Genomic DNA, 27,360 nt, shown 5'->3' with positions numbered 1-27,360 from the left:
ATCCTGAACCACAAAATTACTGAGATCTGGTCAATAGTCAAACTGCGACCCGAAACCGCAATCATCTGGTTCTGCTTGGTCGCTCTCAGCAAGCACCAAAGACGTGTGTGTGTGTGTGTGTGTGTGTGTGTGTGTGTGTGTGTGTGTGTGTGTGTGTGTGTGTGTGTGTGTGTGTGTGTGTGTGTGTGTGTGTGTGTGTGAGAACTAGATAACGTAGACAGTACTGCAGTTCTGTAGAACTCCGAACACGGTGAGGTCACAGCAACATCCCCGAGTCCAGACGTCTCTGTGGATTTAAACGGCTGAATGTATGGAGCCGGAGGTGTCGTGGTTCAGCAGTGTCTTACAGAGTTTAATGATGCTTTCAGAGTCCTGCTCTTTGCTGCTTGGTGTATTTTACACACTGGGCCGCCCTTCTCTTTAAATGTTTTTGATCTTGTTCCATTCACGATGACTGTTTACATGCAGGAATGGAACCCTGGTGAATTCAACCAATGAGGAGTTCAGATGTTATTTGACCCATGTTGAAGTCTTGACTTTGAAACTCTTCCACACGGTTGGAGATTTGAGTGCTCCCTGTAGAGGTAATGTTATAAATAAGGGACTGGCTTCTTTATCATGCACCGCTAGTCTCTGGCTCGACACCCTGGAGTGCTTACATGTTAGCCGCTAAGATGTTACCCACTAGGTGTGAACTTCTAGAAGGTTAGCTACTAGGTATTAGCCGCTGAGATGCTAGCTGGCAGGTGTTAGCTGCTAGCTGATGGAAAGAGAGCTCACGTCTTTGTCTGCTTTCAGGTTTCACACTTTTTGCAGTAATTCTTTTTTGTATTCTGCCAAATACAAACTTCCAATATTCCTTCAAGAGGGGGTGGGTGGGGTTATGGTGTCTAGTCTTGCTACGGTAACCCCGACCCACTCTGCGTGCCAGTTCCTCGAAACAAGTGCTATGATGAAACACAGAAGTGTGTTTGAGTTTATCCTCAAACATTCGACAGGGATTCTGAATCGGTCACGTGCATACAGATTCATACGGAACATGAATAAAGTTCCGCCTGGTTACTGTTGCTAGCTTCCTCTACCAAACAGAAAGTTCATATTTTGAGTCTGCGTTTAAACTAAATACTCAGGTAATCGCCAAACTCAGGTTAGGTTTATTTCTATGAATATTAAGGAAATTAGGGATCATTATTGATTAGAATAACGTTGAGTGTAGTAAGGACAAAACAACTATATGCCTTAATTTAGTTTCCTACTTTTGGTATTGGCAGAGTGGAAAGGTCAGCAAAGCTGTAAAGGGTTACCTGCTGGTCTGGGCTGTAGGACTCGTTTGAACTTTTAGTTTCTGTTTTCCTGCCCTTCAATGTTACTGCGTACACTCTGATCAAAAGCATTGCTGTGTTGCCTCAAACAAATTTCCTTTGTGGTTTTCTGAACAAATGTTGAACATATCAGTTTGAGTGTGATTTATTTTGTGTCTTTATGTCGCAATAAGGTTGTTTTCTTGTTATTCAATTTGATGCTGGATTTTTTTGAGAAGATGCTGTAATGACAATAATTCATAGAAATAACTTATTAAATTAAGTAGTGATCACTGGACGTTAATGAGCTATGTAGACAAACCGATCCAAATGTGAAGGGGTCAGATGTTACGGGCTGTGTGCCTTTTGGCTTCCTGTAGCAATCACACGCGGCAAGCCGCCATTCTGATCTACACACTGGTCGGATGGGATCATGCAAGGACCCAGAGAACTGGAACCAATAAGGATGGCATATTGACCTATCAACATTGAAATCAAAATGATAAATGTGTCTGATAAAAAGATTTTAGTATTGACTGTTTAAAAAATAGAGACGGTGCATGATTGTTCAGCGTGTCTTCTGCCCAGCAGTAGAGCTTTTCTGGGCCTTCAACAGATCTCCCATATTGGTTTTGTTTTTATTGATTTATTTTCATATTTTGGTTGGTTGTCACATGCTGTATTTCTGAAAAGAACAAAAGTATTTTATGGTAATAAACTGATGGTAAAAAGTCGGTCGAGTGAAGTGCCTCGTCCTTTAACGTGTTCTTCACCTTCATCCTGCAGCTCTTACCCCTTCCTCTTCACCTCTACATGTTGATCATGATACAGTGTTAACAGTTTAACTGTTATTCAAAATTATATACCTGCTGCTGTTTTTGTTTTTTATTACGTGAAGTTGTTAGATTCCAAGTCGTTGGATTCTTGGTTCAATACCTTTGGTCCCTATCCGTGACAAGCTAACTATAACCCCTCTACCCGCTCCTTAATGACCTGTCTCTGTACCGTCTTACCCCTTTCAGCTCTTAAATGACCTGTCTCTGTACTGTCTAACCCCTATCTAAATGACCTGTCTCTGTACTGTCTAACCCATACCAGCTTCTAAATGACCTGCCTCTGTATCTAACCCCTACCTGTCTTACCCCTACCAGCTCCTTAATGTTCTGTATTCATCTTCTAACCCCTAGTGGCTCCTTAATGTCTGCTAGTGCTTCAGATCTAACGAGAGGATGAGCAGCTCTGCTTAGTACTGTGGTACTGCCTTTCCTGAATGGAGCGATCAACCTTGCCTGAGAGCAGCCAAGGAGAGAGTGAGATGTTGTTTGTCTCTCTTAGGACGCCCCACGTTTAGCCTCCTGCTTAAATAGCAGCATGAATGTTTAATATCCCCCCCCCAACAATTTGATCCCTCTTTATACCTCAATTATCTATGTGCTCTCTCTGATACCTCTATTCTCTCGCCGGCTATCTCTCTATCCTCTCTCCCTCACTTACCTCCCCCCCCCCTCTGTGTTTATCTCTCCCTCTGTCTCTGTGTCTCTCTCCCTGTGTGTGTCTCTCTCTCCCTCTGTGTCTCTCGGCCGGTGTATCTCTCCCTCTGTCTCTCCTCTCTCTTACCCCTCTGTGTCTCTTCCTTTGTCGGTGTAACTCACCCTCTGTGTCTCTCCTCTCTCCAGCTGTGTTGTCTTGCTTCTTGAAGGATGAGCGACTGGGTCCAACTTGCTGTTTACGCTCACCTTCGGATCCCTCACTGCTCTCTGATGCATTAGTATAGTTTCAATATACTTTTATTGTGGTAGGTAATGCTTTTAGAGCTGGCTAATGAAAAGCTAATTCATTATTGATTATATTTAAAGTCTCATCAGACCTAGCTGGTCAATAAGATTCCTTTAAGACTCCTCTCCTTTAGGTAACCGTCTGACAGTATACACATATATATTATCTGAAATATATCACACGTAGTGTTATTCATCAATACATATTGTTATTGATGAATTTAACAAAACAGACCTCAGAATGATTCGATCCACTGCAACTATAACTTCATTCAGATGAAAGACATGACAGAACAAATTAATACTGTCACCAATGATTGGTCATTGTTTATTGTTTTGAATACATTCAATAGATGTAATGAAGATGCATAGGTTTACAGGGACCTGCTCTCCTGAATTATGTCCCCCTTAAAACAGTAATATCTGTCTCTGGTTCCGGTCTTAGCCTGACCAGATGGCTTTGGTATCAGGGAAAGTTTGGGAGTTGGATCATTCAGGATGAGTATGTGTTTTTTATTTAACGGAAAAGTCTGCTCATAATAACTTTATTTTGCTGACAAGGGGAGCAGTAATGAATCAAAAATCAGTGTCAGCACAGGGCTGTAGTAATTAGTATTGCTCCAACTTAGGGCACATAGAGGCAATACTAATCCCTCTATGCTGTTGTATTGCTCTTCTCCTGTCCACTAAAACCCTCTTTGAATTAATCATTTCTACAGTTATGCACAGAATGATTTGGTCAAAGATAGTGGTATGTTGGGAGACATTATTTGAGGTGGCGGACAATAGAGCAAATGATGCTTTATTTGCCACATCTTTCTCTGTCTGCATGTTAATTCTTCCAAACTACTCTGATTATGTTGTTCCAGACTGCGGCCCACTGAATATACACTTTTGGGTTAGGGTGTTCGACTCACAGCTGAAGGGGTTCCGGGTTTGATCCCCAGTGCCCAGAGACTACCTGTTAGTCATTTAGAGCTCAGCTTACCCCTACCGCCATCACCTGACTTTGGTTTTGGATGAAAGCGTCACTTTAATCGTGACTGCTAGTCATACATTTTGAAGCTTTTCAAAACATGAAAACATAAAACAAACAGTAAGACAATGCCGTCAGACCTTGTCGTAACAGACGTCCCAGACAAAGGAAGACCCTTCATTTATATAATCATAAGATATGTATAACTTTATATTTTAGATTACTTACAGAGTAACATGTAACAGAGGTGGTGAAGTGATGCTCATTAAAAACATTTGTTAGCTCTTTGGGTTGTACATGCTAGATTGTAAAAAAAATACACCTAAGCTCCGCCCCGCTTGGACGTCATTGGTTGAGAGACATCGAGGGTTTAGCATTTGAGTATCCTGCCATTGCATCTTAACAAGGGTAAAGCTGAATACTGAGGAGAGATCGCTGACAGGATGTCCGACCATATAATGTTCCCCTAACTTCCTGTTTTGTCCTGTTTTGTAGTGGTGAGCGGTTTTGTTCATTTGGTTGGTCAAACAGCAGTCAGTCAGTAAGTGAACAGTCTAAAGCCTGAAGCACATCGCTGCATTGGGCAGACACTTGCTTCATTTTTTTTGAAGCAAGCGGAAGAACCTAGTCCTGCTACACTCGCCCTAAGAAAACAGTATGATTCTAGTTCTAAGTTTGAGTCACGCTACAAATATGAGGCAAAATGTGCGCTCTGTATGATTTGGGCTTCGCAACACATGACTTCAACCTTGGTGTTTGAGTGTTCCTCTTCCAACCAGTCAGCACTACCACTCCTCCCAGTCCACACCACTCCTCCTCCCAGTCCACATCACTCCTCCCAGTCCACACCACTCCTCCTCCCAGTCCACACCACTCCTCCCAATCAATACCACTCCTCCTCCCAGTCCACACCACTCCTCCTCCCAGTCCACACCACTCCTCCCAATCAATACCACTCCTCCCAGTCTGCACCACTCCTCCCGGTCCACACCAGTCCTCCCAGTCCACACCAGTCCTCCTCCCAGTCCACACCAGTCCTCCCAGTCCACACCAGTGCTCCCAGTCCACTCCAGTCCTCCCAGTCAGCATCGCTCCGTCCTCCCAGTGTATGAAGGATGCTCCACATAGCTGTAGTTAACCACGCCCCCATCTTCCTCAAAGTCCACATCATAATCCTCTTCCTCATCCTCGTCGTCGTCGTCCAGACAGCGGCTGTCTCCGTCTGAGGACGGCTCCGGCCCCTCCTGGGCGCGGCGGACCCCCTGCTGGGGGTCGTGGTTGCGCACCGAGGCCTCGAGAGCCTTCTGCTTGCGGTAGAAGTGGGAGAACTTGTTGAAGATGATGGTGATGGGCAGCGCCACCACCAGGGTGCCGCCCAGAATGCAGCCGCTGGCCGCCAGCTTCCCCGCCACCGTCACCGGGACCACGTCGCCGTAGCCCACCGTCGTCATGGAGACCGTCCCCCACCACCAGCACGCCGGGATGGTGTCCAGACCGACATCCTGGAGAGAGAGAGAGAGAGAGAGAGAGAGAGAGAGAGAGAGAGAGAGAGAGAGAGAGAGAGAGAGATGAAGACATCAGGAACACACAGTGCCTCCTGGCTTTGGCACCGTACAATTGTTAACATAACGTGGAAACCAAATAGTCATGGGAGTGGGGTACCTCTTCATACTCGGCGGTGTAGGCCATGCCGGAGAACACAGAGACCCCGACCCCCAGGTACAGCAGCAGGATGCCCACCTCACGGTAGCTGTGCTGCAGGGCCAAGGTGAAGCACCGTTAGAACCTGCTATTTTCCCATGATGCCTAGCTCAGTCCTCTCCTTCCTCAGACCCTAAAGGGTGACCCTGAGCCTGACCTTAAGGGTCAGGGTCATGCCCATCTACACCAACCCCTTTAATAGACTCAACCATCTCAATTCAATATGCCCGTTTTTCCTTTCTTGATCAGCTAAAACAGTAAACATATTATGAAATACCTAAGTAATCTAATGTAATAAATAATGTATAATATATAAACAATATATCCATTGTTAATCGTGGGAGCCTTAATAGATTTGAATGAAACTCGGGAAATGACAACAAGAAGATATTAAGGCACTGTCATGCTAGTTTTGCTAGCGAAGATAGAGCTTCCTGTCCAACCTGTAGCCTAGCGTACACTAGCATAGCATAGCAAAGCAAAGCATAGTGCTTCCGGTCCTACCTGTAGCCTAGCATACAATAGTAGGGAGTAAAATAGTGCATTCAGTCCTACCTGTAGCCTAGTAGCATAGCATAGGATGGCATAGCATTGTGCTCCCAGTCCTACCTGTAGCGTGGCTCCCAGAGATCGGAGGCCTGTGGAGTGTCTGGCCAGCTTCAACACCCGAAATATTCGCATCAAGCGAAAGACCTGCGAGACAAGAGAAGGGAAGAAAGGCAGGAGCAAGGAAGTTGGTTGAAGTGTGGTGATGTATGTTATTTATACTTTAGTAACAGTTGAATATCCAGAAAGGATCTCAAAGTTTCGAACCTGAAGGAGTGCCCCCAGAATTCCGCGTTCTGACGCTTCCCCCAGCATGAGGTCAAAGGTCCCAGTGATGTAGACAGGGACCACAGACACCAAGTCTATGATGTTCAGAGGATGGTGGAAGAACTTCCTCTGGTTAGGAGCTAGCAGCAGCCTTGTCACCACCTGTGAGGGAGGGAAATCTGTGGCTGTGTTTGGCTATTTGCTATTAACATTTGATTAAAATGAATGCCTTTGCCATGTTGGCTTTTCTGAAAGTGGCCAAAGAAAGGCCACAGACACCAATACTACAACTAGTGTTAGTGGTTAGCATTAGCAGCACTAGCATTAGCATCCAGGATTAGCAGCAGAGAGCATGTATCATAATCAGCTAACCTTAGAATCTTGCTTTACGAGCTACCATAACTAGCTAGTACTGGCGTCTTGCATTAGCGGCTTGTGAGCTTGTCTCACCTCAAAGGAGAACCAGCAGGTACAGAAGACCTCCAGAATCTGCATGATGGGGTCTTCCATCAGTTTCCCATCTTCGTCGAAGCTCTGGAGATGGAGAGGGGGGCAATCTGGTCAATCTGTACTTTGTTACGTTTGTTCTGCTGAGTTATGGAGTATGTAGCATGGTTGTCAAAACCTGATGTTTTGACAACCTGTGATATGCAGTTAAAATATAGTTTGAACTGCTGTAAAATTAGTGTAGCTAGCTACCATGGTGCTTCCTGTCCAACCTGTATTATAGAATACACTGGTAGTATGTTGCAGTACCTATCTGGTGTTCTGGCCTGCTGTAGCATTTAGCATGTAAGCTAAACCTACCTGGTGTAATGGCATGCTATAGCATGTAGCAGATAGCCGAACATACCTGGTGTAACAGGCATGCTATAGCATGTAGTATGTAGCAGTACCTACCTGGTGTACTGGCATGCTGTAGCAGGTAGCAGTACCTACCTATTGCACTGGTATGCTGTAGCATGTAGCAGAACCTACCAGGTGTTCTGGCATGCTGTAGCATGTAGCATGTAGCATGTAGCAGTACCTACCTGGTGTTCTGGCATGCTGTGGATGCACGTGGCAGCGATGGAGGTGAGCACCACGCTGATGGACAGCAGGCTGAACACCTTGCTGGGGATGGAGTAGCCAGGGTTCTCCAGGGTCAGCCAGAGACACCGCCTTGCATTGCCATAGGGCACTTCCTGGAAACGCAGCATGTCCCTAGCGACCCAAATGAGAGGAGGATCAGCACAACCCAAGACAAAGATGCCTTTGGCCAATATCCAAGAAAAGTATTGGCAGTAAAACGTTATTAATACTGTATTGTTTTTGTCTTGCATTTTTAAAGACCATTAAAACCAGGTGAATGAACTGGAGATAGAAGTTGTAACAAAGGCGGCCCTCTGATCATTGTGTCTGTGGTCCCTGTCTGTATCACCGTGACCTTTGACCTCATGCTGGGAGAGGACTCAGATCATTACTGGATATTCAACTGTTACTAAAGTATAAACATACCTCACCACAATTCAACCAACTTCCTGCCTTCCTTCCCTCCTTTTCTCTCTCAGGTCTTTCGCTTGATGAGATTATTCCGGGTTTACCTGTTCAGGTGTTTTTTACCTGGTCAGGCTGATGTTTGCCTATTGTGGTGTTGTTTACCTGTTGAGGTGTTGTTTACCTGTTAAGGTTAACTACCTGTTGAGGTGTTGTTTACCTGTGGTGGTGTTGTTTACCTCTTCATGTTAATGAGAACCTGTTAAGGTGCTGTGTACCTGGTCAGGTGTTGTTTACCTGTTGAGGTGTTGTTTACCTGTTCAGATTAACTACCGGTTGAGGTGTTGTTTACCTCTTCATGTTAATGAGATCCTGTTCGGGTGTTGTGTACCTGGTCAGGTGTTGTTTACCTGTTTAGATCTGAGATCTCGTCCACGGAAGTGTCCACACTGCTGACGTCGCTCTCATCGTCCCAGCTGCGATGGCGGCTGCTCTCTAGCTTGCGGTCATGGAAACGGTAACTACAGCAACTGTCCAGGAAGAACTCATTGATGCCCCAGTATTCTATCTCCTGGCTGTAGCCAATCAGGAAGAAGAATCCGTGACGAGAATTTTAGTGAGGCTGAGAACCATCATTATTGATACTGCTACAATCGATCAACACAGAGGTCCAGATACAGGTACTGTCAATCACTGTGTCAATAAGCTGTGCGCAGTCCATGATGATCTTTGTGAAGCCTAGCATACACTGGCACAGCATAGTACGTCCAGTCCTATCTGTAGCCTGGTGTACACTAGCGTAGCATAGCATAGTGCTTCCAGTCTTTCCTGTAGGAAATGTGTGGTTTGGCCACTGCAGGCATTTCACCCAGGGTTACTATGAATAAGGCTAACCTGCTACAGACGAGCGTCGGACATGAATCTGCTTTGAGTGCTTTGAGTGTCCACAGGTTAGAAAAGTTAATTTATAAATGCATTCCCTTTACATTTAGTGCAAGTTATGCAGTGCTTACTAAATTCACAGCTTGTCTCTTGATATAATGGATAATAGGTTTGTTAAAGATGCACATTGGCCCAGTTCAATAAGTCTACATAAGGCCACAATAAGATAACCTCTGTCATGTTAAGTCCTTCAAATAGAGAAGGGTGTTTGTACCTGAAGGAGAAGACGCACAGGTCCTCCATGATGTGTAGTTTTCCCGTCTGATAGAAGTGAAGAAGGTAAGGAAAGAGACCGGGATTCCTGTCAAAATAAAACTCCTTCTGCTGCACGTCGTAGTCATCACACACCTGATGAACAGACGGACAGGCAGACAGACACACATGGCTGGATGGATGGAAAGACAGGCACATGGATAGATGGATAAATATGTGCATATGTGTCCAACGTTAGTCTATAATGGGCAGGAAGGTATGGGTGCACGTAGGGTTTTAGAAAGGTTGTGGGTTTGATCCTGAGCATCTGCAGTTTATCTTTTGATACGATCAAACATCTGTCTATTCACTGAGAACAATTTCCCCAAGGGGACAATAAATTATCTATCCATCCATCCATCCATCCATCCATCCATCCATCCATCCATCCATCCATCCATCCATCCATCCATCCATCCATCCATCCATCCATCCATCCATCCATCCATCCATCCATCCATCCATCCATCCATCCATCCATCCATCCATCCATCCATCCATCCATCCATCCATCCATCCATCCATCCATCCATCCATCCAGCCAGCCAGCCAGCCAGCCAGCCAGCCAGCCATCTATCTATCTAAATAGTACTTTATTATTCCCAGACGGGACATTATGTTAAGAAAGAACAGGACGGAGGAAGAAGTAGAGGAGTGGTCCTAGAGAGTCTGAGACCTGTAGGATGGCCTCCTCTGTGTCACAGCTCAGCAGCTTCCCCAGTCTGGTTTCTGGAAAGTTTCTCAGGGTGCTGGAGCAAAGGCTCCTCTTCAGCCCTCCTACGTTCACGTGCACCAGCACCTCTTTTGGGTCCTGCTGCCCCCAGCCCGGGAGGCTCCCCCGCACCATGGTTACCTAGCAAACAGGACACACACACACACGCACGCACGCAGGGGCACACCCAAAGAGGCACAAAGATTCTTTGGAATGGATAAATAGACATAATATATGAATGTTCACGTTCTGTAAGAGGTATGCATTACTTCACTGGTTCGCTCCGAAATGATCTCTGACAAAAGTATAAAGGTCTTAACAAAAGCACTAACTTTTCTTATCTTACTATAACTGACAAAAAAACACAACACTGAAGATAGGATAAGCCCGGATTGCATAAGATATGATATGGTTATATTGTATAAGTAAATGACATGATAATCCACTCCTCTATTCTCCAGGTGTACTGTGGTATTGGCCAGAGCTGGTCTCTGGAGCAGACTGGATACTTGCTGACCCTGACATCCTCAGGAACATGATCTCTCTAACCGCCTTTACTGCAAAACACAGGAAATGACCTTGCAAGAGACAGGTGCTAAACTAATGTACACTGCATTAGTTAGGACACTGCATTATCTCTCCTACCCTCTCCTCCTCTCTCCTTTCCCCTTCCCTCCTCTGTTCTCATCTACCCTCCCCTCTCCTCTTCTCTCTTCGTCTCTCTTCTCTAGCCCCTCCTCTCCTCTAGCTTGGTCTCTCCTCCCTCGTCTCTCTCCTCGTCTCTCCTCGTCTCTCCCCCTCTCTCCTCCTCTCTCCCCCTCTCTCCTCCTCTCTTCTTCTCTCTCCTCCTTCCCCCTCCTCTCTCCTTCTCTCGCCTGCTCAAGCATAGAGGTCAAGCATCTCTTTCATTTCTGTGTTTCTTCCACACCCCAGGAGCACATTGCGGTGCGGAGCGCGTTTTGGTTTGGCGTAGGGCCTTTTCAATCCGCCTCCGCCTGCTGTTTTTGAGCTGATCTGTTTAAATTAGGCTGATCAACAACTAGATGAGAGAGTCGTCCCAGCGTTTAATAGTGGCTATATTTGACTTCAAGGAAGCAACAAAGTTCAGCTTCTGTTTCCATCTACACTTGAGCTTTGGTCAGTGGACATTTTTAATCTATCCTCTCTCACCTACTCTCTACTCTCTACTCTCACACACGCACGCACGCACGCATGCACGCACACGCACACGCACACACACACACACACACAGGCCACATCAGGATGACAGTCAGGTTCCAAGTGATGTCTTCACTGGGGTTATTTTTAGCACTAGTTTATGTTCTTGTCTTTTGATTTGGTTTTATTTTTCAGCACTTTACAGCCACACACCCACACACACACAGACACAAACACAAACACACACACCACCAGTGCTCGCACGCTGGCACGCACAGGCAAACACAGACGGACGGACGGACGGACGGACGACAGACGGATGGACGACAGACGGACGGACGGACGGACGGACGACAGACGGACGGACGGACGGACGACAGACGGACGGACGGACGGACGGACGGACGGACGGACGGACGGACGGACGGAAAGACAGACAGACAGACAGACAGACAGACAGTCTCTCTCTCTCTCTCTCTCTCTCTCTCTCTCTCTCTCTCTCTCTCTCTCTCTCTCTCTCTCTCTCTCTCTCTCTCTCTCTCTCTCTCTCACTAATTACATAAATAGTGTATGTCGTTCTCCCATAGGAGTTACTATGCATGTACAGAAATACATTCTATCTATAATTAAACATGCTAACTGCATATCCAAGAGAAACCGCACGCAAGATTGATCAAATTCCTGTCCGATACCAAACTAAATATGCATGGAATCGTGTGTATTTAACAAATGAGAGAAAGCAACAACAATACATAACTTCAAGTCATTTAAATATAGAAGTGCTGGCAAGTGATTTGCTTTGATATTTATTCCCATGGGGAAATAAATGGCATCCTCTACATTTAACCCACCCTAGGTAGAAGCAGGCTGCCACAGGGTAGCACACGGGAACCAACCCCAGATGTAGCATTGGTTATGGGAAGGGCAGCTGTAACAATTAAATCAACTTACCTTTGGATGTTCTTACAATGGGCCGAAATGTTCCCTTCTTTACTTTGCATGATCTGACTTATTAGCCTTTTTTAAGGCCCTATTACCCCATGACCCGTTTATTGTATAACTTTAACTTAAAAATGGTCAAGATTTCATGATGAATATCTATATGGAGCCCTATGATGAAACGAACCAGTGGGTTGGCATCTCTTCCCCTCTGTTCGTGTATCCCCGAACCCTCCCGTCCCGTCCGCGCGCTGCTCCTCACTCCGCCGGGACCCTTCGGTATTATCCGGAAGTCTTCGATGCATGTGTCCAATGCCAAGACCGTCTCTCTTCAGATAATTTGTCTTGATCAATAGAAACGTTGGCTTTTAAATCCTCCGCGTCCAACGAGATTTAAAATATACATATTAAGTGGTTTACTTGAGTCTGCACATATTAGATTTTATTGTTCGAACTTTAGTTTTAAAGTAGCCTAATTTGTAGGTCCTTCATTTCTCGAAACGGTTCTGTAGAAGTAGCCTGCACGCCATGAACAAGAAAATACTTTATTTGTGTGTGCATCAAACAACATATACAGACGTTGAGCCGAACAATATGCACATTGAAGTCGTTGTAATTCTCAAGAATGGTTTAGGCTTAATTTGCCTCTTTATTCAGCGTTCTTAATCTTTACTGAGAGGCTGTCCCCATCTAGTTGCGAAGATGGGGCGTTACATCAAACAAAGCACGAAATCAATGCATATTTTAAGCATATAATGTTATAAATATTGTTATAAGGGTTAGGGTTAGGGTTGCCTAAGTAGGCCTATAGATAAATAAACATTTAATGTCACATAGTTGGTCAGCATGTATGCCTACTGTTAGGCCTACTCTGAATTAATTAGGCCTAAGCATACAATCTACAATCCCTTTCATTCTTCTATTTGTATTTTTAAATTTTTGTGTGCTAAATATATTTCCAAACTTTGAACAACGTTTACTAGTTTGGGTAGCCTGTGTGTCATCTATGAGCAGCTAAACAGTAGCTTTATTGCTGAATTTCATCTACTTTTAATCTTTTTGGAGCTCCCTCTCTCTCCCGCTGTCGCTGTCCCTCTATTACCCTCCACTGGTCCAACTCTCTCTCCTGCGGTGGGCTTCAGTCTCTCGCCCTCCCCGGGCCCAGAGCTCCTGCAGGAGAAGAGCAGTCTGAGCTGAGTCCTGAACTTTTGGTCGCGCACGCCGTAGATGAGGGGGCTGAGGAGGCGCGGCAGGATGTTGACGAGGATGAATGAGATGAAGAGGATTACGGTGAGCTGGTGGGGCATGGCCCTGATGAGGGGTACGCAGACGAACGGCGCCACGTAGGTGAGCATGCAGATGAGCAGCTGGACGCCGTGCAGGAGGATGGTGTTCCTCGCCTTCCTGGCCGACGCTCGGCTGCTGGCGGAGGCGGCGCTGGCGGCGAACAGCACCTTGAGGTAGGTGGCGGCCAGGGTGACGCTCACCACGGACAGGAAGAAGACCTGGGTGGGAAACACAACCTCTCATTCAGCCTCCGCTCAGCGGGGGGGTCTTACAACACCTTTCACCTCGAGACCCAAGGGATGATTTCAGTGTGACCTTGGGACCCAACCAACCAACCTGAAATCTCTGAGCACATCGATATTGGTGCTCCTTTAGTTTTAGGTTCACCGATTCCAAGGTGCTAATGTAAAAAGTGTCTTATTCGTTATTGGTGTCCTAACTTGAACCTTGACTCATACACTTATTCAGTCACTAAATCTTCACCAGTTTGATCCTAACCAACTTCTGTGTGTTCTGACTTTTTTCAACAAATTCCTCTAGTCTCCTTGCTGCCTCTAATGGTACAAAACTATTAAGAGCAGCTTTGCTATTATTTGGAAGTCTGTATTGGGTTGTTTTTCAATATATGGCTGAACAAACACTTTGCTGTGACGTACTTCCATGAAAAGGTCGCTGGTCTGGTGCTGGGGCATGTTGAAGATGCGGTTGTTGTAGCAGGTGACCATCGAGAACCAGGACCCGGAAGCAGGCCAGTTCAGCAGCAGGATGACCAGGTTGCTGAGGCCGGGGAGGAAGGACACGCCCCAGATGAGGCCGATCAGGCAGTAGGTGCGACCCACGGTGCACAGCTGGGGGTGGTGTAGCGGCCAACACACAGCGATGTAGCGCTCCACCGCCATGCAGGCTAGGTTCACTGGACTGTTCCTGGAATACAGTACGACTAGTAGTTCCGACCTAACTAGTAATACCAACGTGCAGGCTGTGGTCACTGGACTATTCATGGAATACAGTAATATTAGAAGTACTAGCAAAAACAATTAAAGTGAACACCATAAGCAAGTGCAACCATTACGTTTTTAATGTGCATTTCCACATGCCTCCTATTCTGTTTCAAATTGGCATTAAAAGTAGGGATGCACCGAATATTCGGCCACCGAAAATGTTAGGCCAAAAATGGCCTGAAACATAATGTTCGGTTTCGGCCGAATGAGTAAAAATGCTGAAAATAATACACCACACATTTTTATTTTTGATTAAAAAAATATATAATAATTGTTTTACTCATTTATTGAAAGGTCAATTGTTCTTAAATTCTTGCTATAATGTCTGCTGGAATGTTAGAAAACGTTCATTATTAAATAAATATTTTCTATCAAATTTGTAATTGATTTTTTTATTGAAAAGCAGGACAAAAGAGTTTATAAAGGACATTTAATTGTTTGATTTATGCAATGGTGAAAGATTAAAGCGAAATGAATGAAAAACAGCAAAAGACACATTCGGTATTCGGTTTCGGCTTTTGGCCAACTGTTTCAGTATATTCGGTTTCGGTTTCGGCCAAGAATTTTCATTTCGGAGCATCCCTAATTAAAAGTCTTTCCTCAAATACATTTATGAATTTAATTAAGCTGTATAATTGCGGCTGCCACAACTTTAGTGGTTCTTGGAGGCCAGAGATCGTCAGACAACACAACGTTACAAAAGCACCGGCCATTTGAGAGAGCGCACTTTATTAGTGGTTTGTACGGTTCACGTTTACCTACTACATTTCACAATTATTTTATCAACTTGCAGGCTTAATGTGATCCACGGGCCGCCAGATACCCCTGTATGTTCTAGAACTACCAATACCCCTAGTGCTCCTATTCCTAGCATTACTACAACTAGTACTCTTAGCACTCCTAGAACTTTGAAAATTACATGTAGTAGTATCACCCCATGTTACTCCTACATGTACTACTTGTAGATCTGCTACTACCACTAGTGTTCCTTGTAATGCTAGAACTATTCCTACACTACTGCTACTATTACTACTACTCCTACTACTCCACCACCTACTTGTTTGCGGCGAGGAGGATGAGGATCAGGACACAGCAGGGGGCGAGTGTGACCCGGACGGTGTAGGCCATGATCTGTAGCGCCGTAGAAAGGCTCAGCAGCACCATGTCATTAAGGACCAGGTGGATGAACAGCACATACCTGAGAGGAGAGGAGAGGAGAGGAGAGGAGAGGAGAGGAGAGGAGAGGAGAGGAGAGGAGAGGAGAGGAGAGGAGGGGAGAGGAGAGGAGAGGAGGGGAGAGGAGAGGAGAGGAGAGGAGAGGAGAGGAGGGGAGGGGAGGGGAGGGGAGAGGAGAGGAGAGGAGAGGAGAGGAGAGGAGGGGAGGGGAGAGGAGGGGAGGGGAGGGGAGAGGAGAGGAGGGGAGGGGAGAGGAGAGGAGAGGAGAGGAGAGGAGAGGAAGGGAGGGGAGGGGATGAGAGGGGAGGGGAGGGGAGGAGAGGAGAGGAGGGAAAGGGATGGGAGGGGAGGGGAAGAGAGGGGAGGGGAAGAGAGGGGAGGGGAAGAGAGGGGAGAGGAGGAGAGGAGAGGAGAGGAGAGGAGAGGAGAGGAGGGGAGAGGTGAGCAGAGGAGACGGGGAGGAGAGGAGACGAGTAGGAGAGTGCTTTATTCCAGCAGGGACCTGGCCAGCACGGTAGCGGAACATTTGAATCACTGTTGAACCATATAACATTGAAAAAAGGAATATGGTAATTTGACTGGATAATGTAGAATCAAGGAGTAGATAAAGGAGAGGAAGAGGACAGGAGTAGAGGAAGACAGAGCAGGACAGTTAATAATGGAATTGAAGTTATGGCATCAATATTTATAAACATGAAAGTATTTCTGATACCTAGGGTCCCTCTGGAACTCCTGACTCCTGAAGTAGATGTAGACAAAAGAGCCGTTGACGAGGTTGATGATGACGCTGAGGAAGACCGTGATGAAATTCTTGATGAAGGCCTGCTTCAGAGTGTCTAGGCGAGTGGCGTTCATGTTGAACCAGCTCTGCCTTTATTTCATCTGAATACAGAAATACAATCTCAATACAGAAATATTTACGCTACATTAGACAATTTATTATAGAAGCATTTTTGATCATTTCTAAAAAATCTCTCCTCATCCTGACAGCTGTCAATCAATAAAATGCTCTGGTTAAACATCTGTGGCGTCCGCATCCCTGTAATAAGCCTGTCCAATCATTTCATTGTGGCCAAAATGAAATGATTGAAGGGCCTACCTGTCTTTCTACCTTCCTACCCGGCTGCCTGCGTTCACGCCCCCATGCCGTCATTGCAAATGACCCCAGTCTACCACCAGGCTACGCAGCCCTATGGTTAAAGGTAGCCTGCTGGCCGCCTGTTTTGGGGGACTGGCTAATGAAGGAGGCCTTTTTTTTCTGTTGCCTGTACTTCCAACAAATAAGAAAATTCACAAACACACAAAGAAAGACATATGTTCATATTCTCATAAACTCTGAGAGCTTGTAATTCAAGAATAAAGGCATTTAAAAGGGATTATGTTAATATTTCACACATTCAAGGCACATTATTTGCCTGTAGTTCAACAATTTGGTCAATCTGACATTTTTTAATTTGTCCAACGTTTTGAAGTTTAGGATAAAATGAAGGGCAATTACCGAAATATGAATACCTTATAGAACAATAATAGATCGAACAATATACAGAAAGACTGACAGACAGTCAGACAGACAGACAGAAATAGATATAGAGAGATAGAGAGATAGAGAGACAGAGAGACCGAGAGCAAGAGATACAGAGAGAAAGAGCGACAGAGAGAAAGGGAGACAACTTACAGCAGATGCTGGTCTGTGCCAGAGGTTGTAGTGTGAGGAGTTTGAGGTGGGATATTGTGGATTATATACACATAGTGAGAAGGTTGTCTGCCTAAATTGAGGGAGGGACTTCTGTTTGTTTTTTTGTACCCCATGTTCCCTAGCTATAGCCTGGTCCTGCTTTGATTGGAATATACCACTGGGTGGCACCTTTCTTGTCTCTTGGATGATGTATCACCAAAAGAGTGTTTTAATTGCATTGGTCCCAAAATGGAACCTTATTCCAAGGGGATACTAGAGGTCGAATACAGGTTTGCACAAAAGCTTTTAATAGCAGGATCGCTCAAAACCGTTTGGGATATTTCAGTCTCCTCTACAGAGCAAAGTGTGACCTCATCACAAACAAGATCGCAAATGCAAAAAACGATCGTACCAGCCACTAGGGCCGTCCGGTCTGTTTATTCATCTTTCTAGAGCTCCCTCTCTCCCCTGCTGTCTGTGTCTCTCTCTTGCCCTTCATCGGTCGGACTCTCTCTCCTGCGGTGGGCTTCAGTCTCTCGCCCTCCCCGGGCCCAGAGCTCCTGCAGGAGAAGAGCAGTCTGAGCTGGTTGCTGAACTTCTGGTCGCGCACGCCGTAGATGAGGGGGCTGAGGAGGCGCGGCAGGACGTTGGTGAGGAGGAAGCAGGGGAAGAGGATGTTCCGGAAGTTGGTGGGGAAGGTCCGGATCAGGTGCATGGTGAGGATGGGCGAGGCGTAGGAGAGCATGCAGATCAGCAGCTGCACGCCGTGCAGCAGGATGGTGTTCCTCGCCTTCCTGGCCGACACCTGCATGGACCAGCAGTGCTCGGTTATGGCCCTGAACCTGTGCATGACCCTTGAACCTGAAGCATGATCTGAATGTCAACCCTAAAGGGGAACCAACAGGATCAGCTTTTCTCCAATGTAGCATAAGCTTTCTCCAGAACATGATAGAAAACCATTGACAACATTGGTCCTATCTGGACCAATGGAGAATGCAAAGTTTTTGTTTGAAATGTTGACAATCAAAGTACTACTCTTGGTATAAGCAAGGCCAGTATTAAATCAGACTAATCAACAACTATGGAGCTTACACACCTGGTCATCACCGGACGCTTTCCTGGCTGCAAAGAGGACCTTCAGGTAGGTGATGACGAGGGTCAGAAACACCATGGAGACCAGGACCACCTGGGGAGAGACAGACCCCCGCCTCAACACACGCACAAACACATACTGTCCATACTCCATATTGCACGTAATCAAGGAAGAACTAAAGCCTCCCTCTACTTAACGCTGCATGTGTAGTGCAAGTGCTGTCAGGTGAACCTCACCTGGACGACCGTGGTCTTGTCTTTGTGTTGGCGGACGGAGAAGATGGCGTCGGCAAAGCACATCATGGAGACGGAGAAGAAGGAGAGCGGCCGGGTCACGAAGATGATGATGATGTCGGCGAAGGCGTCGATGAAGGACGCGCCCCAGATCAGGCCGATCAGGCAGTAGGTGCGACCCACGGTGCACAGCTGGGGGTGGTGTAGCGGCCGACACACAGCGATGTAGCGCTCCACCGCCATGCAGGCTAGGTTCACTGGACTGTTCCTGGAATACAGTGCTGCTAGTACAACTAGTAATACTAGTAGCACCGCCGTACAGGCTAGGTTCACTGGACTGGTCCTGGAATACACAGCACTACTACAAGCGCTGCTCGTGCTGTTTCTCTATTTCTTTACCTGTGATATGCTACATTTAGATTTCATCATATCTATTTAAATTGTACTCATTGATTGATTGTCTGCCTGTTAATGTTTTCCTGCGTCTATTGTTACATTGCTATTAAACATTTCTACCCCTTACCCCTCCCCCTTGTTTTGAGGGTAAGGGGAAGGGGTAAGGGGTAGATATGGGATTGGGCCAAAAACGTCTCACACAGTCAGTCTACAGGCGTACTTGTTGGTGGTAACCATGACGACCAGAATGGTGCAGCACACCGCCACATTGATCCCCCCGACCGCGAGATAGGTGATCACCTGGAGGAGGACGGAGCTGGTGAGCATGATGATGTCATTTATCACCAAGTGGATGTAGAGCACATACCTGGTGGAGGGTGGGGCATTGGGAGAGAGAGAGAGAGAGAGAGAGAGAGAGAGAGAGAGAGAGAGAGAGAGAGAGAGAGAGAGTGAGAGAGAGAGAGAGAGAGAGAGAGAGAGAGAGAGAGAGAGAGAGAGAGAGAGAGAGAGAGAGAGAGAGGAGGGAGAGGGAGAGGGAGAGAGAGAGAGAGGGAGAGGGAGAGAGAGAGAGAGAGAGGGAGAGAGAGGGCAAGATGAGCTTTGATTCATCTGAAGTTAATTGTCTCTAATGTCAGGGGTCTGATCAGTCTCTGTGTGTGTGTGTGTGTGTGTGTGTGTGTGTGTGTGTGTGTGTGTGTGTGTGTGTGTGTGTGTGTGTGTGTGTGTGTGTGTGTGTGTGTGTGTGTGTGTGTGTGTGTGTGTGTGTGTGTGTGTGTGTGTGTGTGTTCGTGCCTGCGTGCGTGCGTGTGCATGCATGTGTGCTTGTTTGTGTGTGTACCTGGGGTCCTTCTTGAACACCTCACTCCTGAAGTAGATGTAGAGGAAGGAGCCGTTGACGGTGTTGATGGCAACACAGAGGAAGACCGTGATGAAGTTCTTGATGAAGGCGTCCCTGAAGCCGTCGGGTCTCGAGGTGCTGTTCATCCTGATGACACCTCAAAATTCAACCTAACCTCAACTTTATTGGTACAGCCTTTACAGCCTACACCAGGGATGGGCAACTGGTGGCCCGCGGGCCGCATTCGGCCCGCACATAATTAAAAAAAATAATAATATATATATATTTTTAAATTAAAATAAAATAATAATAATAATAATAATAATAATTGATCGAGTTACAGAAAACTCGGTCAAAAAAGATCAGAAGAATTCATAGAATTCAAAGGCAAACCCATGCGTCTAGTTTGCTTAGAAACTATATCAGTCATTAAAGATATCCACTTAAGTCGCCACTACAACTATACAACTGCAATGAATGTCATGCTTCTTGGGTTTGAGTTCATTGAGTTGTTGCACTTAATGTTGGGCCACTGTTTTTCAGTTTTGTGGCATCATTGAATGATGATGTATGTGCCCTTTGCACTGATAAAAATACCAACCATTCATGTGTCTTATTGGGCATGGAAAACGAAATGAATGTATGTTGGTTCAATTAACATACCGTACATAGGTTACGATCCTGGAAGATTTTTTAGGTAGTGGCCATCCCCAAAATGCACCAGAATACAGGAATCGTATCTACCAAATTCAAAATTGTGTAGCTTCTCTCAGCCCATCCCTGGCCTACGCTAACAGTAGCGATTGGCCCCAAAATGGCCTCGATACAGTTGGAAGTGGGTAGGGTCAATACAACACATGGGGTCCTGGCTCGGTACCGACAGGACCGGCTAAACCTCTTTAACAACCCCTGCTTTAATGGACAAGAAAAAATAGGGGAAAACAGAAGAGGGATGCCTCTTTCCAGGGACAGTAAGGAGAGCAATAGGTGATGAGGGTTCCTATATGTAATCGTAGCATGAAACAACCAAGCAAGGATCTTTCTGTGTGGGGATCGTATGTTCTCCCCATGTTCTATGGGTTTCCTCTGGCAGCCCCAATTTCCTCTTGAACCAAAAAACATTCATGATACATTAATACTCCTGCATGTTCCCTTGACCAAGGTACAGGTAAAAATACAGGTTCAATATGTTATACAGACTATCAAATATCATTTTTTCTATCGGATAATAATAATGATACAAATGTCAGTACTGATTTATCATGAACCTATATTATACTCATGATAATAGGATATTATACAAAACAATATTTGCTACTTCAGTAAATAACATTCATTATCACAATAATAAAGAAAGTACAATAATCTACATAATGTGATCATTATAATTCCGAAACCCTTAATCCTTACTGTTAATTATTTTAAAAGCTTAAGGACAGGGAGGATGGCTAACTGTAGACATTGACGCATGATATACATAGAGAAATTAAATGAGACAAAAAAAACGGGAATTGTGCAGTTGTGAATTGTAAATACAGAAAATAGGTAAAAGGATTTCATCTTTGGTGTAAACTGCACCAAAAGATCAATACCTGAATAGTCTATATAATATTTAACACATTAATCTATAGATGTAAATAATATTAATAACATATTACAATAGTATATTTTTGGTGTAGAAACATACATCAATATTCTCTATAGTATTTGGTACAGCGATATGATACTAAATATAGTATAGTATATTATGCTATATTATATTATATTATATATTTATATATATATATCACAATATGATATTGTGGTTCTCACCTGTTGGGGTGGGTGACCAGAGAGTGTTTCAGCAACCGGCCGTAGTCCAACTTTTATAGACCCCACGCCCCACCCCTGATACCCACAACTCACAGATTATTTTAATGATGTGATGAGTTGATGTTATAATGTTGGGACTTCGGGGACTGCGGTGAAAGGTTCTATTAACTCCTGACATTATGCAACATGAAGTATTTCTATAAACGTTTTATTAGCAGTATACAGCTCTCATATTTACAATATACATTATGATACATTATACTATATGATATGATTTGACAAAAGTGCATGATTAGTTTTCTTCTAATAAAAGGTTTTTCTGAGAGTGTGTGTGTAGGTTTATATATGTGTGTGTGTGTGTGTGTGTGTGTGTGTGTGTGTGTGTGTGTGTGTGTGTGTGTGTGTGTGTGTGTGTGCGTGTGATGTTTTTATTTTAAATAAATATAACTTTACTTTGAGTCTCATCTTAGCAAGACGTCAATGGTAGTGTTGTACCATAATGACTAGGAAGGTCTATCAGCCTCTTTAATTGTTTTAGTTTGTGTTAGTTTGAGTAAAGAAGTGTATTTATGATCCAACTTGTGAAAACGTACATCAGCAAAAGAAACCCATGAGACTTGAGACTTGACCAAGAGACAAAACAATTACACAATTACACAACAATAGGCACATTGGAGCATATTGGTATGAATTGCTAGGCTACAAATGCATTATAGATTAGAATCATTGGGCAAACATTAATATATTGTCACCAATCGCAATGCCAACATCAGAATTTAGCTTGGAAGCTCTAGTGTCACAGCTCTAGACAAAAACGCAACTTTGGGTTCACTGGCAGTAAAACATACCCCTAGGAATTCAAAGAATCAAGAAACTCTGTATCTCATCCATGCCTCCAACACATAGTCTTTGTACTCTGTATTAAACCTTAAGGACTTATTTTCAAAGACTAAAAAGGGAAAAAATCCAATCACTTGTTTCTTCTGATTTCTTTACATAGAGTCTAGAGGTCCTTGTGATTCCTTGTTGTCCAGGTAACTGTGCCTGACAAAGAAGAGAAGTCCACCTGACAGGGTGGCACAGTTCCTCCCCCACTCAACACAGAGGTTCTTACTTGACCTTGGGGGTGACCTTGATGGGCAGGGGCCGGACTCTGCCAGCTCTTCCTGTCCGACAGGTGAGGTAGCGGATCCAGTACCTTCTGAAGTTCTCGTCCCGGAAGCCATAGATGATGGGGCTGAGGAACCGGGGTATGATGTAGACGAGCAGGAAGAAGACGTAGCGGATCTCCAGGCTCAGGTGGGGGAACTGAGTGATCAGCGACGCCTGCAGCGAAGGAACCACGAACGCTAGCAGGCACAGCATCAGCTAGCCGGACAGAGAGCACACAGTGACAGGCTGTTACGTTATGTTACCCAGACAACACATAGTGACAATGTGTTATGTTACATCACCCAGACAGAACATAGTGACAGTGTGCTATGCTACATTACCCAGACAGAACATAGTGACAGTGTGCTATGCTACATTACCCAGACAGAACATAGTGACAGTGTGCTATGCTACATTACCCAGACAGAACATAGTGACAGTGTGCTATGCTACATTACCCAGACAGAGCATAGTGACAGTGTGCTATGCTACATTACCCAGACAGAACATAGTGACAGTGTGCTATGCTACATTACCCAGACAGAGCATAGTGACAGTGTGCTATGCTACATTACCCAGACAGAACATAGTGACAGTGTGCTATGCTACATTACCCAGACAGAACATAGTGACAGTGTGCTATGCTACATTACCCAGACAGAACATAGTGACAGTGTGCTATGCTACATTACCCAGACAGAGCATAGTGACAGTGTGCTATGCTACATTACCCAGACAGAACATAGTGACAGTGTGCTATGCTACATTACCCAGACAGAACATAGTGACAGTGTGCTATGCTACATTACCCAGACAGAACATAGTGACAGTGTGCTATGCTACATTACCCAGACAGAGCATATATTGAGAGTCCGTTATGTTACGTTACTATTATAGTTTGGTATGCTATGAAAGGGTTTGTTACGTTATCAAATGCAGTCTTTTATTATGGTATGGTATAGGCTATACATCCTATACAAAAGAAACACGTCTTAAGACAAACAAAACAGTAATTCCGTGATTCTCTCAGAGGGTGGTTTGGCGTTTCTGTGGACGCTCACCTGCGCTCCGTGCAGCAGCACGGTGTTGCGCGCCCGCTTGACGGACGCCAGCGTGGTGGAGGCGGCCTGGGCGGCCATCATGATCTTACAGTAGGTGTACAGCAGCGTCAGTGCCACAAAGGACAGGTAGCTGCCGTCAAACACGCAGTTCTTGTAGTAGATGGAGCGGTCCCTGAAGAGCAGCGAGTGGTCGCAGAACATGGACGAGGAGAAGAACTCTGGCGGCTCCTTGGCCAGGGTGATGAAGAGGTCGGTGAGCGGGGGTGCCGCCGCGAGGAGAAGGATGACCCAGATGAGGAGGAAGGTGCGGCGCACGGTGCAGATGTGGCCGTAGTGCATGGGGTAGCAGATGGAGAGGTAGCGCTCCACCGACATGCCCGCCAGGATGAGAGGGGTGGAGCGAGTGGTGAGCACCGCAGTCATCACCTGCACCAGGGGAAGGCTTGAACCAGGACGTACCAACCCTAACTAACCCGCCTGGACCTAACCAACCCTAACTAACCCTGGCCCTAACTAACCCTGACCCTTATAAATCGCTAGCTAACCTTCACCCTAACTAACTCTTACAGACCCTAACTAACCCTGGATCTAACCAACCCTAACTTACCTTGAACATTATAAAACCCTAGCTAACCTTGACCCTAACTAACCCTTACAGACCCTATCTCACCCTGGACCTAACCAACCCTAACTTACCCGGAACCTTATAAAACCCTAGCTAACCTTGACCCTAACTAACCCTTACTGACACTAACTAAGCCCGGACCTAACCAACCCTAACTTACCCTGACCCTTACAAACCCTGGACCTGTCTAACCCGTACTAACGACCCTAACCCTAAACTTAACCCTAAACCTAAACCTTACTTACCAAACTAACCCTGGACCTATCTCACCCTTACCAACGCCAACATATTTAAAGTAACCCTGGTCCTAATTTACCCTAACCAATCCTAACTAACCCTAAACTTAACAAACCCCTAACTCACCCTTAATATCACTGCATAACCCTAACCCTAGAACTAACTCACTTTAATGTACCATTTCTAACTAAACCTGACCTTAACTAACCCTTACCATAAATAACCCTCAACCTAAACCTATCAAACACTGACCAGTGTGAATTTACCCTTAATCTTGATCTAACAAAGCTAAAACAAAACATTAAAACTCAACGCAATTAACCTTAAATGTAGGTGTTAGATTAGAAATGGTTAAATTTAGGTATTAGACCAGAGAGGTTGAGTTGATGGATGGGGTAAAAGATTGTTAAATCCAGATTACAGCTGGTTAAAGTGAGATTAGAAAATTTTACGGTTAGGATTAAGTTTAGAGATGGTTTATGTAAGATATTATGTTAGAAGTTAGGCATTATGTTAGAGATGGTTATGGTAAGACTAAAGGTGTTTACGGTTAGGTTAGAGGTGGTCAAGGATTGTTAGGGTTGGAGATTTTTAGGGTGAGATAAGAGATGGTTAAAGGTCCCTTATTACACGGGTCTTTTCAACGTTCTGTTCACTTGCATGGGCACTTCACAACTTCCGGCGGTCAATTATTTTTGGATAATTCATTGGCAACGGATGAATAATGACCGCTGTCAAGGTAAACAAAAGGACTTTTTGCCTTTGGTATCACTCCGCACGTAGTCCGGTAACTTGTCAATGTAATAAGCGGGATATGTATCAACCCAAGCGCTGTCGGTTGCTAAGCGACGACGTCAACGTCTTGGGCGGACTATTTCTCTGCTGATCAACACTATGAATGCTGATAACAAATACATTGTAAATAAATGTTTCGTTTTGGCAAGTAGCCGTGTAATAAGCGGGATAATGTATAGAACTTTGCCGGTCATTATCGTAAAATAAGCCCCTTCATGGTGAAGCAAGACACCTCCGCTGCGCGTCGGTGTCCTGTTCGCCCTGTCGGGGCTTATTTTCTCGATAATGACCGGCGTTCTATACATTATCCCTTACATATTATACCACCAGGTGTGATTGCCACCAGCCATTACAAGCCGTTTTGAAAATCTGCCTCTTCTGAAATCACAAGTGGGCGTGTCCACCTAGATGTACGACAGATGGATGAGCAACGTTTGCTACACTCCACTGGGTAGGCTGGTAGACTGATCGATCTAGCACACACCCAGGTGGACACGCCCACTTGTGATGTCAGAAGAGGCCGATTTTCAAAACGTCTTGAAATGGCTAATCACACGCACACCTGCTGGTATAATATGGGACCTTAAAGGTTAGCGATGGTTAGGTTAGAGATTGTCAGCGTTGTTTCCTACCAGGATGCAGCAGACGCTGGCGTGGATCTGTCTGAAGATGTAGCTCACCACGTACAGGGTGGTCACCAGGCTGAGCTGCATGGCGTCGTTCACCACCATGCAGATAAACATGATGTAGCGCGGGTCCTCGTAGAAAAACCTGGGAACAAACAACAACAACAACATGACGTAACGCGGGTCCTCGTAGAACCCACTGGGACACAAACAACAACAGCAACATTATGTAACGCGCGTCCTCATAGAAAACCCTGGGAACAACCAACAACAACAACATGATGTAACGCGGGTCCTCGTAGAAAACCCTGGGAACAAACAACAACCACATCATGATGTAACGCTGGTCCTCGTAGAACACTCTGGAACATCAACATCAACAACACCAATATCTACAAGGACATTGAGGCAGTATAATGGGTTATCTGTCTGACGCCAAGAGAAAAAGTCTGACCCCTGATGTCCAAAGGCCTTCTCCTAAATTACTTGGATCTAGTGTTTACATCATCATCATCATCATCATCATCAGCAGCATCATCATCATCATCATCATCATCGTCATCGTCATCGTCATCATCATCATCATCATCACCATCACCATCATACCACTGCAGGGAGGGTAACTTAATCAACTGTATTCTTCTGCAGTATAACACCTAATATGTGTGTTTGTATGTGTGCGTTTGTGTGCTTCTGTTTGCGTGCTTGCGTGTGTGTGTGTGCGTGTGTGTACCTGTGTTTCATGAAGGTGTACACCATGGTGCCGTTAATGACGTTGAGGACGAGCCAGACGAGCATTGCCACTATGTTCTTTGTCATGGCATTGGTGAAGCTGTCTTTAGGGAACCCAACAGCGCCCCCGGGCTGCATGGAGCTGCTATTACCTGTTAGCAGCTCCATAGGACTTAGGGAGGAGTTGGACATCATCATCATCCTCATTGTTCTCACCTGCTCTGAAAGAGGTAATAACAAGTGCAGGCAGGGACAGTACCCATCAATCAAAGGTCCTGTCTCCCTGAGGTCTAGTCTCAAGATCCCATAGCACTCGTCGATAGTAGGGCTGCAAACCCTGTTGTCCTGGCTCTGTGTCTCCAAGTTCTTTCAAATAAATCGTCCTTTAAAGTGGAGTCTCCTAATCTAAGTTACTTTAAGCGAGTGGCGAAAACAAATTACTTTTCTGTAAAAAAAACAATAAATCTGTAAAGTGTTAAGATTAAATAAAATAAAACGTATTCCAAACACTGATAAATGTTGAAGCATTGATCAAGTAAAGTAGAATAGGATTAATACGGACTATACAAGTTCATC

The 27,360-nt window shown here is 45.2% G+C and overlaps 4 protein-coding genes across 4 annotated transcripts; all 4 read right to left on the bottom strand.

Moving 5' to 3' along the window:
* Positions 1 to 5,095: 5,095 nt before the first annotated feature.
* si:dkey-43k4.5 (potassium voltage-gated channel subfamily S member 2) lies at positions 5,096 to 12,142 on the bottom strand. Its single transcript, XM_056606720.1, has 10 exons — positions 12,058 to 12,142; positions 9,913 to 10,089; positions 9,199 to 9,332; positions 8,453 to 8,617; positions 7,598 to 7,769; positions 7,017 to 7,100; positions 6,567 to 6,728; positions 6,363 to 6,446; positions 5,715 to 5,807; positions 5,096 to 5,554 (listed from the first exon to the last, which is right to left on the bottom strand). The coding sequence occupies exons 2-10, from the start codon at positions 10,081 to 10,083 to the stop codon at positions 5,135 to 5,137; spliced, it is 1,485 nt and encodes a 494-aa protein (XP_056462695.1). The 5' UTR covers positions 10,084 to 10,089; positions 12,058 to 12,142; the 3' UTR covers positions 5,096 to 5,134.
* LOC130402367 (odorant receptor 131-2-like) lies at positions 10,399 to 16,364 on the bottom strand. Its single transcript, XM_056606516.1, has 5 exons — positions 16,222 to 16,364; positions 15,391 to 15,531; positions 13,989 to 14,256; positions 13,148 to 13,550; positions 10,399 to 10,505 (listed from the first exon to the last, which is right to left on the bottom strand). Exons 1-5 carry the CDS (start codon positions 16,362 to 16,364, stop codon positions 10,399 to 10,401), a joined length of 1,062 nt encoding a protein of 353 aa, XP_056462491.1.
* Positions 16,365 to 17,602: 1,238 nt separating this feature from the next.
* On the bottom strand, positions 17,603 to 19,890 carry LOC130402366 (odorant receptor 131-2-like). The gene is made up of 5 exons (XM_056606515.1): positions 19,745 to 19,890; positions 19,127 to 19,273; positions 18,514 to 18,778; positions 18,281 to 18,370; positions 17,603 to 17,989 (listed from the first exon to the last, which is right to left on the bottom strand). Exons 1-5 carry the CDS (start codon positions 19,888 to 19,890, stop codon positions 17,603 to 17,605), a joined length of 1,035 nt encoding a protein of 344 aa, XP_056462490.1.
* Positions 19,891 to 22,666: 2,776 nt separating this feature from the next.
* On the bottom strand, positions 22,667 to 26,886 carry LOC130402365 (odorant receptor 131-2-like). Its single transcript, XM_056606514.1, has 4 exons — positions 26,786 to 26,886; positions 26,059 to 26,197; positions 23,770 to 24,195; positions 22,667 to 22,924 (listed from the first exon to the last, which is right to left on the bottom strand). Exons 1-4 carry the CDS (start codon positions 26,869 to 26,871, stop codon positions 22,667 to 22,669), a joined length of 909 nt encoding a protein of 302 aa, XP_056462489.1. The 5' UTR covers positions 26,872 to 26,886.
* Between the last annotated feature and the right edge of the window lie 474 nt (positions 26,887 to 27,360).

The sequence above is a fragment of the Gadus chalcogrammus genome, chromosome 13 (assembly GCF_026213295.1).
Source record: "Gadus chalcogrammus isolate NIFS_2021 chromosome 13, NIFS_Gcha_1.0, whole genome shotgun sequence".
Lineage (NCBI taxonomy): Eukaryota > Metazoa > Chordata > Actinopteri > Gadiformes > Gadidae > Gadus > Gadus chalcogrammus.
Note: the sequence above shows the minus strand (reverse complement) of the source record. Positions and strands in the feature narration are given on the sequence as shown.